This window comes from Trematomus bernacchii, unplaced genomic scaffold (genome assembly GCF_902827165.1).
Source record: "Trematomus bernacchii unplaced genomic scaffold, fTreBer1.1, whole genome shotgun sequence".
NCBI lineage: Eukaryota > Metazoa > Chordata > Actinopteri > Perciformes > Nototheniidae > Trematomus > Trematomus bernacchii.
Window position 1 is genome coordinate 2,244,644 of NW_022987727.1, and position 13,288 is coordinate 2,257,931.

The following is a 13,288-nucleotide window of genomic DNA, read 5'->3' on the forward strand; positions in this document are numbered from 1 at the left end:
TGCTAGATTGTTGCATCTTCAACTTGAATTATTAAGCATTTATTGATTAAGTCTATCAAGTAAAGCTGATGTCTTATCTAGTTAAGAAGTGAAACTACGAATGACATTGCCACACTAGTGCTGAAACTGAATATATAGAAAACTGATGTTTTGTTGTCCACATTTTATAGTGGGACAGGCTAATGGGATTGTCCTACTTGTTTGGCAGCCACCGAGCATAAGCAGGCAGGTCAGATTGTTGCCCGCCAGGCTAAAGTCCTGCAGCACAGGCGCAGCGGACAGAAGCCTTTTTTGTTCTGACCAGTGAGGCCTCCAACATGTATGACGTCTGCACAGCGCTCTGTTGTTTAGCACAATTACTACAATAGTTGATATTGTCAGCAACCCAGGCGTGCAGAATAATTCTGGAGCGCTGCTGGGCGTCTGTATTGTTTAATTTCAGCTTCTGAATATTTCATTTAACACAATTTTCTAGCAGGAAAACTGCACTAATGGAAGCATTGTGGATGGAAAAATACTATTCAGAAAATCACAATTCATAATAAAACATCTCCTGTAATAGCTTGCAGTGTAAGCCCACCAGTAGTTTGTCCAGGGAGTTATTCACCCATCCTTTGATACACACACACGCATACACAAACATACACACACCATACAAACACCAATGTGGCCTTGTGTGAGTTTGCAGAACGAGACAGGGCTGTTTGAATTCCGATAAGGGTTGACCAAAGGGAGCCTCATGTTAATCTGACAAATAACAGTTCTGATCACATGTTAACAATTTCATTGAATTAAGCACCCCACTTTGTATAATCAAAATAAAACCATAGTCACCTCATCACCAGTTGTTTCCAACATGTACCATGTGTGTGCTATGTGTGTCGTATTGCGTGTGCCTATCCAAGCGTGTGATGTACACAGATTGCTGCGTTTAACAACAGAAACTAATGTGTGTTTCCATAACGCGACAGCCTCAAACACTGAGAGCAAACACATGAAATGAAAAGGCTAGGGGAGTTGAAAAGGTGAAATGTGCAATCAGAGTGTAAGCCTAATGAGGCATATAGTAGAAACTATTACATAACAAACAGTGGAGCCGCTTTAGCTGTGCATCTCACCCTGCCTCTGTTTTACATTAGCAGTGCATGAATGTTTCAACAGTTACTCTTGGGAAAAAGCTTGATTGCTAAAATCACAGAATTATGTAATTGTCTGTTATTTTTATTATGGAAATTCAACACATTTATTACTAAAAGAAAACTGGGGGGTTTTTCATATGTATTTGATTAGACGCTTATACTGTGAGCTGGATGCACACGTCTCAACTTCTTAAGTTCCTTGTTAGGGAGAGCATAGAAAGGATGTCTATCTGTGCCTGTTATTGAAGCACATTATATAAATCTAAGCAAATCAGGAGACCTTTGTGTTAACAAAACTGCTCTGATAAGTTAAATACCAGTGGGTAACCTTCTCATAACATATTTACTGTACCTAACAAATCATGAACCATGTGATTCCATTGTTGTCTGTTCCTTTGCAGTCCTCAGCCAAGACATCCCCCACATCTTTGCCATGACTCTGTTTGAGGAGCACATCTATTGGACCGACTGGGAGACAAAGTCCATCAACAGAGCTCATAAGTCTCTGGGTACCAACAAGACCACCCTGATCAGCACCCTGCACCGGCCCATGGACATCCACATCTACCATCCGTACCGCCAGCCTGAGGGTAAGACACGCACTGTAGTATAAAACATGTAGCACTAAATAAATAAAGTTATGGGAATATTACAAAATATATCATGTAGTATGTCAGTCCTAAAACACATAATAACACATTGTTGTGCGCCAGCTAGTGTAGAGTCGGTATGTGATTTTTAGAGTATTGTTGTGAAATAACACTATTTGTTAAAGCACAAAAGCATAGGTGTTAGCAATGTTTAAAAATATTAGAGCAGTACTTTCTTCTTAACACATTTTATTTGGATTAAGTGGAGGCACAAAAAAAGTGTAAACTGTCAAGAAAAAAGTTCATGTGGTATCCAATTGGATACATATATTAACTACTTTTCCAACTACTTCCAATTTATCATATTTTAAAATTTTTACAAACTCCCCAAAAAGTTAAAAACATATTTTAGTGGCTCAGTTTTTAATACAGAATAATGTTTACCAACTAAACAACCAGTCCAAGAATTAACCTTTGAAAAAGCTTTAAATTGTGTTAAGTATATTTTTGTATGGGCAGATTAGTATAACGAATCCACTCTCAAACACATATTTTCCCTTCTTTAATCCAGATATTATATAACCTCAGTCTGAAAATATATCTATGCAATCCGAGGTTAAACCATTTCCCCCCTTTCCATCTCCTTAGTTTTAAACCACCCTTGCCAGACGAACAATGGCGGCTGCAGTAACCTCTGCCTCCTCTCTCCTGGAGGAGGGTACAAGTGTGCCTGTCCCACCAACTTCTACCTGGCCAGTGATCAGCGCGCATGCATGTCCAACTGCACCGCCAGCCAGGTGAGGAAGCTGAGTAAACATCATCAATGCGAATATCTCTGAATGGAAACAGTTGATAGTGGATTTTCATATCTCCATGTCTCTATGGCTTGTTTGAGGAACTCCTTATGCCTGATGAATGTGTATTGACAGCTGGCTGGCTGCCCAGCTCTCTTCAGTAGCTACAGTAGCTCCTGCTGTTATGCCCTATCATCTCTTTGATTGTTGTTCCTCTTCCTGCTTTAGTTCGTGTGCAAGAATGACAAGTGCATTCCTTTCTGGTGGAAATGTGACACGGAGGACGATTGCGGTGATCGGTCGGATGAGCCAGCAGACTGCCGTAAGTGTTTGAGAAAAATAATCAGGAGGGTGTGTGAATTGAGTGTTAATAATATTGTGGTATACCTCTAGCATGATCCTGACACACTTTGACTTATTTTTTTCACAACAGCGGAGTTCAAATGCAGGCCGGGGCAGTTTCAGTGTGGCACCGGCATCTGCACCAACCCTGCCTACATCTGCGATGGAGACAACGACTGCCAGGACAGCTCGGATGAGGCCAACTGCGGTATGTCTCTCTGATTATTATATTGTTAAAAGGTGTTGACCTGTGGAATAACAATAATGATGAGCTGAAATATTGTACAAGTCTATCTAAACTAAAACTATTATTTAGAAACCAAATCATTAATGGTTATGAGCAGGACCTGTGAACTCATATTTGTTATTTCTTGTCATTGTAAAAGTGATTTCTTTTTTGCTTGAAAAAAAAAACATTTGTTTACAACATGACGAACATACGGACATGTCCATAAAGGGACATGAAAACAAAAAAATGTAAAAAAGGGAGAAAAAAAAAGTCGGGATAACGGGTTAGTATCTCGTGCGCACGAGAACGAGATATCCCGAGATATCCCGACGAGATATCCCGACCAGAAACATTTTTTTTAAGCAGCTTCTTGCCCCTGTTGAACATGACAGAGACTGTTTGAGAATGTATTTATTTTAATTTTGTTTTGTTTTGCATCTCTTTGTTATACCTATTATTATTATTATTATTATTATTATTATTATTATTATAAAAAAATAAAAAATGTTTCTGACAATATTCAATAAATTGATTAATAATAATAATTTTAAACAATTACTAAGGTTATTTACCCCCTAATAATGATCTTACACAATTAGAAGATGATGATAGTAGTCTACAACTATAAAACGACAGGGCAACATGTACTTTATTTATCAAATCTCTTTCTTGTTTCTCTGTTTGTCTCCCTGTGTAACTGCTCTGCAGATATTCACGTTTGCCTGCCCAGCCAGTTCAAGTGTTCCCATCCAAGCCGCTGCATTCCAGGCATTTTCCGCTGTAACGGTCAGGACAACTGTGGAGAAGGAGAGGATGAGAAAGACTGCCGTAAGTCAAAGCTTTTTTCATTTACATAATTTAGGATAGAGATCCGGACCTGAAATGCTATATCATTTTATGATATATTTCACAAAGTAACTCTAAATCTGTAAATCCCTCCCACAGCCGAGGTCACCTGCGCTCCCACCCAGTTCCAGTGTGCCATCACCAAGCGCTGCATTCCTCGTGTCTGGGTGTGCGACCGCGACAATGATTGTGTGGACGGATCTGATGAGCCCGCCAACTGCAGTAAGTCTCATATTTTTTTAGGAATGTTTGTTTAGTACGAGTCATCTAAATCAACTATTGAATGTAACAGTGTTCATTTTGGCAGCTATTTTAGATTCAGTCGTAGTATTTAGACGAAAAAGTTATTAGTTTTAGTCACATTTTATCCTTTTTATCCTTCATAGTTTTAGTCTAGTTTTAGTCGACGACAACTCAAAATGATTTAGTCCAGTTTTAGTTGATGAAAAATCTAATTTTAGTCAACTTTTAGTCCAAATGTTTTCTCTCTTTAAACTAATTTAATTAGGCAAATACAGGTATCTGAAATTAGAATCAAGGTGACAGTATCAAGTGTTGAAATTCGTAAAGCAACATTTCACTCTCTTAACACTTTACTTGTGTAATAAGAGTGACATGTGCAGATTCCCAGAATCCCAACTAATTCAACCAATGACAGGGATGCATTTTGACAGACAAGACGGACAATTGGGGGAAAATATCCTGCATTTTGAATGTCTGATAGTCCACCACTAACACCTTAGTCCCGTCTCGTCTCGTCAACGAAAACAAAATATAAATTTCGTCATAGTTTTTATTATCAAAAATCAATTTTTAGCTCGTCATCGTCTCGTCTTAGTCATGTAAAAAAGGTCGTTGACGAATATTTTTCGTCATAGTTATCGTTGACGAAATTAACACTGGAATGTAACCACCCCCAAATGTGTCCCTCTCCAGCCCAGATGACTTGTGGTGTGGACGAGTTCCGATGCAAAGACTCCGGGCGATGCATCCCTGCTCGCTGGAAATGTGACGGCGAGGACGACTGCGGCGATGCTTCAGATGAACCAAAAGAGGAGTGTGGTAAGAATATCGCCTCCTTTTCAAATTAGACAGACGCAACTAAGGAGGCCTTTGGTGCACTGTTGTTGCTTTTTTGACATGTTCTGTTATTTGCCCAGCTGAAAGGACATGCGAGCCGTACCAGTTCAGATGTAAGAACAACCGCTGTGTGCCGGGCCGCTGGCAGTGTGACTACGACAACGACTGTGGGGACAACTCGGATGAAGACAAGTGCAGTACGTGTCACTTCAGTTCAGAGACAATGCCTCCATACTGTACTGTCGGCATCTGTTATCTCACCTGGTCCAGTGTCACTTACACTCATGCCTTGTCCACTAGTAGCATACTAACCTGTTAACTCTGCATAATAAGTCACACATCCATTCTCTGTCATTTCTGGTGCATCTCACTTCATCTGATATTTGTTTCATTTCATACTGTCCTGTTGGCATGAGCTAGAGGTAAGTTACTCCACCTTCATATGTCACCTCTCTGCTGTGTCTGCTGCCCCATGCTGTCTCCACTCTCACGCTCCTGTCCTGCAGTGACCCCCACCATCTGTGAGAGTCTGAAAGCTGAGCTCTAGATAGATACATTTAGTAACGATACAATAGCTTGCTTAACAGCTAGCTATTCTATTTCCTTTTAGATGCCACTACATACCATTATACTGCTCGAATAAATACAACTGAATATCCAAATCAACCAAAACACTTTAAAATGTATCCTTGTCCGCAATATCCTCTGACATCATCTTCCCTGATGGAACTTTAGCTAGTTTAAAATACAAGCAAAGATAACAATGAAGTACTATCCAAGAGTTTGAGAATAGAAATCCAGGATGAAATAGTTTGTCATCCTTTGTTTTTCTTTGCATGCAACTGTGCCAGTGCTTTGTCCAATAAAGGCATTGGATACACACTTAGGAATGTCTTTTCCTAAATTAATAAAATGTACAAAATTGAATCCACATCCACATGGAACATTTTAACAAAAATACTATTACAATAACATGTAAACACCACAAATAAATCAAGTCATTTAAACAACATTGAGCTCCTTTCATTCTCTCACATCATCTCCTTCTGTCTTCCTCTGTGGTTGTTTCAAAGTTTGTCTTGTGTTTTGTGCTGAAGGCTAGAACAGTCATAGCTAACTGTTAGTTGTGTTAAACTTTGTGTCATGTCACTGACCTTGTTTGCTTATCTATCTTCTTCTGTAGTGCCTCGACAATGTTCAGAAAGCGAGTTTGCCTGCACGAACGGCCGCTGTATTGCTGGGAGGTGGAAGTGTGACGGAGACCATGACTGTGCTGATGGATCTGATGAGGTGCAGAAACTCAATGTCCTTTATATCATTTCTGGTATTCATCTGGATAGAAAGTTGAATAGTATGTGGTATGTGTTGTGTGTTACTTATGCCACTGATGCTTCTTCAGAATGGCTGTGATCTGAAGTGTGACAACGACCAGTTCCAGTGTAAAAACGGTCACTGTATCTCCATCCGCTGGCGATGTGACGCCGACCCCGACTGCATTGACGGCAGCGATGAGGAAAATTGTGGCAGTGGTGGTAAGTGTCTGTTTGTGTCTCTATATGCTGTTATATTTAATTGTATTAGTTAGTTCTATGCTAATATTTGTCTTTTCAACCTTGTCTGGCTTGAAGTAGTAGTTTGTACGTTTTTGTGTTTCTCTTATTTTCCTACGATACTGTTATGATTGGCTGTGAATAAGAAAATATGAAGGACAGACCATCTATTTATATTTATTTATTTATTTTGATAAAGGGGCAGGTAATATAAGATGATTTTCTTCTCCCTGCTCCTTTTCGGGTATGGTGTGTTTATAGAGACATGTTTTGTAAATAATTGTTATACATTAAGGTATTTTTATTGTATGTACAGCACTATGGCTCGACCAAAAATCGTTTTAAAAATGTGCTATATAAATAAAACTTGATTTGATTTGAAGTTGTGCATACCATGAATGGAACAAATAAAAATGAAATGAAAGTACTCAAAAAGCTCTTCCTGTTTTCCTCAGCTGGGCGTCACTGCCCTCTGGATGAGCTCCAGTGTAACAACACGCTGTGTAAACCCCTCGCATGGAAGTGTGACGGTGAAGACGACTGTGGGGACAACTCTGACGAGAATCCTGAAGAGTGCAGTGAGTGCAGCCTCGAGAAATCACACACTTCAAAATGTTGAATATCTATCCTCCTTCTTTTGACCTGACCTATTTTCCATCCTCTTATTTCCCCCTCTTGTCCTCTTTCTCCGTTCGGCTTTTAGGGAGGTTCCAGTGTCCTCCCACCAGAGCTTTCCGCTGCCAAAATGACCGTGTATGTCTGCAAGTGTCAAAGAGGTGTGACGGTGTCAACAACTGTGGCGACAACTCGGATGAACTCAACTGCCGTAAGTTGAGGAGTCGTTCAAATTGCTGTTAAATCCTTTCCTTCCTCGACTTTGATCAAGGAGATTGTTGACTTGTATGTGTGTGTGCGGTTTTATGTCCACAGAGACCACTCCAGCTGTTCCCACATGTGAGAAGGACGAGTTCCTGTGTGCTAACGGCAGATGCATCAGCTCCACTCTGCGCTGTAACATCTTTAACGACTGTGAGGACTATGGCTCTGATGAGATCAACTGCAAGACAGGTACCTCATGTCAAAACTGATTTCTATGTTAAATGTTTGTCAACAGCTTTAAAATCAAAACTGCTCCACCTGTTAAAAATCTGCTCAAAGATTGTTGGTCAATCCTGTCAGAGACTTTATGACTCAGCCTATCATAACAACCTAATAAGGCTGTCCAACAACATAATCTCTGACCCAAACCATGTTCTGAACAGTGAATATGAACTGCTACCATCTAATGGGAGATTCAGGGTCCCGCATTTGAATAAAGTCAGAATGAAGCACTCCTGTGTGCACCAGTCAATCCTCACAGTAAATACAGAGCTGAATCCCAGATCAAATGCACATGAAAGGGTGAAAATGTTTTCTCTCAGTGATGGTGACGTTACTTGCTGTGATGCAAGTCAAATTTCAGACTTGATCTGACCATTAAAGTATGATCATATTGTATCATTACAGCTCAACACAGATGTGAGGTTTGAAATGTTAAGTATCAGCAGTATTAGTTGTTTTAAAAAAAATCTTCCAACTAATGTTTGACTTTTTTGTGTTCAGACACCAAACTGAATGACTGCAGGAGTAACAGAACTCAGTGTGGAGATGGAGACGAGGCCCACTGTGTCACCAACGGCACGGACGCTTTCTGCTCCTGCAAACCAGGCTTCCAGAAGACGGGACACCACACCTGTGGAGGTATATATTCCCTAAAAAAAACACTTCAATGCTTTGGAGGCGACAAGCTGGGCTTTGATTTTTTGTTCTATTTAATCTCTGACTTTTCTTTTGGCTCTTCATTTTTCAGACAAGAATGAGTGTCTGCAGTTCGGAGTGTGTTCCCACGTCTGCAACAACACCAAAGGCTCCTACAAATGCAGCTGCCACAAGTACTTCACCAGAATCAATGACACCTGCAAGGCTGACAGTGAGGACCAGAGCTGTTTTATACACTGCTTTTCCTTTTTTATTTTAAAACCCTCATAATAGTCCATTTTAGTTTCAATAGCCATCTATATCAAATCAAATCAAGTTTTATTTATAAAGCACATTTTAAAAACGATTTTTGGTCGAGCCATAGTGCTGTACATGCAATAAAAAACACTTTACTGCGATAGCAAACAGAAGACAATAAATTACAGCAAATGTAAAAATCAAACACAGGGAAATGTCAGGAGTCGTGCTCCGCTCTGACTAGAAAGCCAGGGAGAAGAAGTGAGTCTTTAGTGGATTTAAAAAACCCTAGGGTCTGGGCCGACCTCACATGGAGGGGCAGAGTGTTCCAGAGCCTAGGGCCAGCTGCTGCGAAGGCTCGGTGACCTCAGGTTTTTAGCCTGGTCTTGGGCACTACCAGCAGCAGCTGGTCAGCAGACCTTAAAGCTCTGGCTGGGGTGTAGCGATGGAGGAGTTCGGCTATATAGGCCGGAGCCAGCCCATTTAGTGCTTTAAAAACAAAGAAAAGGAGTTTAAAATCAATTCGGAACCTATTTGGAAGCCAGTGTAGTGAGGCCAGAATTGGGGTGATGTGGTGACGCTTTTTGTGGCCAGTGAGAAGACGCACAGCTGCGTTCTGCACTAGCTGCAGGCGTCTACTTGACGCCTGGTCCATACCGACGTATAGAGCATTGCAATAATCCAGCCTTGTGGTAACAAAGGCGTTAATAACCCTTTCTAGGTCTTTAAAAGATAAAAACGACTTGGTCTTGGCCAATAGTCGTATTTAAAAAAAAAAAAAAAAAAAAAAAAAAAAAAGAGCAGGTTTTGACTACGGTGCTGACCTGCTTATCAAATTTAAAAGCGCTATTGAAGGTCACTCCAAGGTTCATGACAGAGGGGAGGATGTTTTTATTGAGGGAGCCCAGAATATCAACCGGAGAGGCTGGAGGTTGGGGTCCAAAAAAAGATGACCTCGGTCTTGCTCTCGTTGAGGTTGAGGACATATTGGCTCAGCCAGGATTTGATCTCTGTCAAGCAGTCCATCAATAGCTGTAATGAGTTAACATTTGAATTGAGTGGCAGATAGATCTGTACATCATCCGCGTAACAATGGAAGGGGATGTTGTGTTTTGTTAGAATTGAACCTAGGGGCAGTATGTATAGTAGAAAAAGGATGGGGCCCAGAATAGAACCTTGGGGAACCCCACAAGTAAGAGGGGCTTTGGCAGAGGAGAAGGCACCTAGCTGTACCGAGAAGCTACGGTCTGTCAGGTAGGACCTGAACCATGCAAGGGCAGAGCCTGTGATGCCTGCGGACTGTTCGAGCTGCGACAACAGGATGCTATGGTCCACAGTGTCAAAGGCAGCTGTCAGGTCTAACAGCACCAGGACAGCTGGGCTACCTGAGTCAGCGGCTAGGAGCAGATCATTAAAAACTCTTAAAAGGGCTGTTTCAGTGCTGTGCATGGGTTTGAAGCCAGACTGAAACTTTTCATGAATGCCATGAGTGGTTAAAAAAGACTGCAGCTGGGCGTAGACTACTCGCTCCAGGACTTTAGATAAAAAAGGTAGCTGGGAGATGGGCCTAAAATTTGCGAGAATGGAGGGGTCGAGATTTTTCTTTTTAAGTAGTGGCTGCACCACGGAATGTTTGAAGGCAGCTGGTACACATCCTGAGCTAAGAGAGGTGTCTATTAGTAATAACATACTTGCTCTGACTTTTTCTACTTCCCTTCCAGGCATGAACAGCAGTCGACAGATTCTCTACATCGCCGACGACAATGAGATCCGCAGCCTGGACCCCGGCATGCCCAACTGGCGCTACGAACAGACCTTCCAGGGCGACGCCAGCGTGCGTATCGATGCGATGGATCTGCACATCAAGACCAACCGCATCTTCTGGACCAACTGGCACACGGGCCGCATCTCCTCCTACGAACTTCCAGGACCTTCCACATATTCGACCTCTAGTGAGGGCAGGATCACCAACCTGCAGGTAATAAAGACAAACAAACTCCCCATCACACCGTTACAAACACACAGTCCCATGAGCATGCTGTGATCGCCTCTCCGCTCGTTTCCAGATCAAAGAGCTGAAGATGCCTCGTGGGATAGCGGTGGACTGGGTGGCCGGTAACCTGTACTGGACCGACTCGGGTCGAGATGTGATCGAAGTGGCTCAGATGTCCGGCCAGCACTGCAAGACCCTCGTATCTGGCATGATAGACGAGCCTTATGCCATCGTAGTGGATCCACAGAGAGGGTAAGAGATAGAGAGTGCTGAGCCTCAAAGCAGCAGTCGTATAGAATATAAGATTTATATCATGGCTTTGTTGTTGTATGTTTTTTTTAATTGTGTTTTCCAACTCTGTTTCCCTTCAGAACCATGTATTGGGCAGACTGGGGCAACCACCCTAAAATTGAGACAGCTGCTATGGACGGCACTCTGAGACAGACTCTAGTCCATGAGAACATCCAGTGGCCAACAGGTCAGTACTGCATCACTATGACCAGCTTTCAACATATTTTAATAAACTAGGACTTCTTTCATATACGTTTTTTTTTCAGTACTAAATACTGCTCGTCACTGTACAGTATTTAACATTAATTGTGTGACCGTCTATGTTTCTTGTAGCTATTGAATTGCTCTTTTTACTTCACTGTTAGTGTACAGTTTTATTATTATGCTGCTGTGTTTATTGTATTTTTGTAACTCTGGCATAACAATTTCCTTCGGGATGATTAAAGTCCTATCTTATCTTATCTCTTAACATATTAAACCATTCTGTTTTTTATGTTTATTACTTGTTGACATACAATACTATGATGTGGACCTTTTTTCATGTACAGTGCCTTTTTTCAGCCTTTATATTGTTACGAGACATTCTATATACAGTACTATGAAACATTTACAGTCAGACAGCTTTACTTTTTGAAGCTACACATAAAAATGACAGCATTTTCTTCCATTCTGTCTCGACAGGTTTGGCTGTGGACTACTTCAACGAGCGTCTTTACTGGGCAGATGCTAAACTCTCAGTGATCGGCAGTGTGCGTCTGGATGGCTCTGATCCTGTCGTTTCTGTCTCTGGAATCAAAAACAGTTGAGTTCTTTCTACACTCTAATCAAACATGTGTGACACATGACATTCAGAAATCTAGTATGTTGTCTGCTGATGTATTTCTTTTTAACGTATTACTGTTTTTTTCCCCCCTACCAGACCTGCTTCATCCATTCAGCATAGACATCTTTGAGGACTACATATATGGCGTCACATATATCAATAACATTGTCTTCCGGGTCAACAAGTTTGGCAAAGGCCCCATGGAAAATCTCACCACAGGCATCAACCATGCTACTGACATCGTCCTCTATCATCGTTATAAGCAGCCAGAGGGTGAGTTACCCTGCATCCTGAAACTCACAAGACTTATTCATTTATACATCTTAAAAGGATTTGGAATTCCTTTTTATACAGTTTTTCTTATATGATGCCCTTTTTTTCTCTGCAACAGTGACGAACCCCTGCGACAGGAAGAAGTGTGAGTGGCTGTGTCTGCTCAGCCCCAGTGGGCCGGTGTGTACCTGCCCCAACAACTACGTGGCCGACAACGGCACTTGTGTGGAGAGACAGAAACCCACCACGTCCCCATTCAGTGAGTCACAGTACACTGAAGTACACATACAGTTAACTGAGCAATAACCCCACTTTTACATTGGTTGGTTTTCTTCTGGTAGGCCTTATATTCAGATGCTGTATACAACATTTTAACTTCATCATGGCATTGTCCTCCCCCTCCACAGCCCCCCCCTCAGGGCCCTGCGACCTGCAGTGTCAGAACGGTGGAAGCTGCTTCCTAAACTCCCGCCAGGTGGCCAAGTGTCGCTGCCTGTCCAGCTACACCGGAGAGAGATGTGAGATCAACCAGTGCAGGGACTACTGCAAGAATGGAGGCACATGCACCGCTTCTCATACAGGTAAGACACATTGATCTCAGCTGTGTATTTTCTGTACATTTCCAAAAGGTGAATGGCCTTTTAATGCTTTGTAAGACCAACCTAAGTGGGAATACCTTAATCTGTCTGGATGTCTTTTAAATAGAAACCTTTTAGTGAAATAAATATGGTATGGCAAATGTTATGTTATAATTATTTTTCAAGCATTTACTTTATCCGATCCAACTTTATTTATGTAGCACATTTAAAAACAACAGAGTTGACCAAAGTGCTGTACATCAATAAATATATAAAACGCAGCATAAATACATTTAGACAAAACAGATAGGACATAAAACAAATGTAAAACACGAGACAATAAAACCATACTCAAAGCCACAGACTAAAAACTCTCATACATGATGTAAAAACAATATAAAACACAAGAAAATAAAACCCCCAATTTAAAAGCATAGACTGATAAGTCTTATATGTGGTCTGCAAAAGCACGGGAGAATAAGTGGGTCTATAAACTTAAAAACAGGCAAAGTGGGAGCAAGTCTGATCGGGGTTGGGGCAAATCGTTCGACAGCCTGGGAGCAGCGACAGCTAAATGTATTCCACAGACGGCAGCTGAACAAACTTTTTTTCCGAAAATTGTTAGTACCATTCCTATCATCCTTTTGATGTCTTTGATGTAACTAATCGTCCAGAGAATTTTCAATCACATGCTGACATGCTTCAGCGGGTGATTTCCAGATATCCCCTGATTCTATAATTAGCAAAATATGTTTTCATTTCAAT

At 41.3% G+C, this 13,288-nt stretch overlaps 1 protein-coding gene across 2 annotated transcripts in view; it reads left to right on the forward strand.

The window, feature by feature from the left end:
- Positions 1–13,288, forward strand: part of lrp1ab (low density lipoprotein receptor-related protein 1Ab) — an 86,167-nt gene that overhangs the window by 67,892 nt on the left and 4,987 nt on the right. Inside the window, exons 61-82 of one of the 2 annotated variants that reach the window (XM_034144957.1) lie at positions 1,541–1,729; positions 2,378–2,526; positions 2,752–2,845; positions 2,957–3,073; positions 3,803–3,922; positions 4,040–4,162; positions 4,877–4,999; positions 5,101–5,217; positions 6,204–6,310; positions 6,420–6,552; positions 7,026–7,148; positions 7,274–7,396; positions 7,501–7,638; positions 8,173–8,310; positions 8,420–8,539; positions 10,287–10,543; positions 10,632–10,810; positions 10,930–11,036; positions 11,531–11,650; positions 11,769–11,945; positions 12,064–12,204; positions 12,353–12,526. In XM_034144957.1, the coding sequence (XP_034000848.1) occupies positions 1,541–1,729; positions 2,378–2,526; positions 2,752–2,845; positions 2,957–3,073; positions 3,803–3,922; positions 4,040–4,162; positions 4,877–4,999; positions 5,101–5,217; positions 6,204–6,310; positions 6,420–6,552; positions 7,026–7,148; positions 7,274–7,396; positions 7,501–7,638; positions 8,173–8,310; positions 8,420–8,539; positions 10,287–10,543; positions 10,632–10,810; positions 10,930–11,036; positions 11,531–11,650; positions 11,769–11,945; positions 12,064–12,204; positions 12,353–12,526 (3,069 nt within the window). Of the gene's footprint in view, positions 1–1,540; positions 1,730–2,377; positions 2,527–2,751; positions 2,846–2,956; positions 3,074–3,802; positions 3,923–4,039; positions 4,163–4,876; positions 5,003–5,100; positions 5,218–6,203; positions 6,311–6,419; positions 6,553–7,025; positions 7,149–7,273; positions 7,397–7,500; positions 7,639–8,172; positions 8,311–8,419; positions 8,540–10,286; positions 10,544–10,631; positions 10,811–10,929; positions 11,037–11,530; positions 11,651–11,768; positions 11,946–12,063; positions 12,205–12,352; positions 12,527–13,288 lie in introns of both variants that reach the window. The other variant, XM_034144956.1, reaches the window with a different exon arrangement.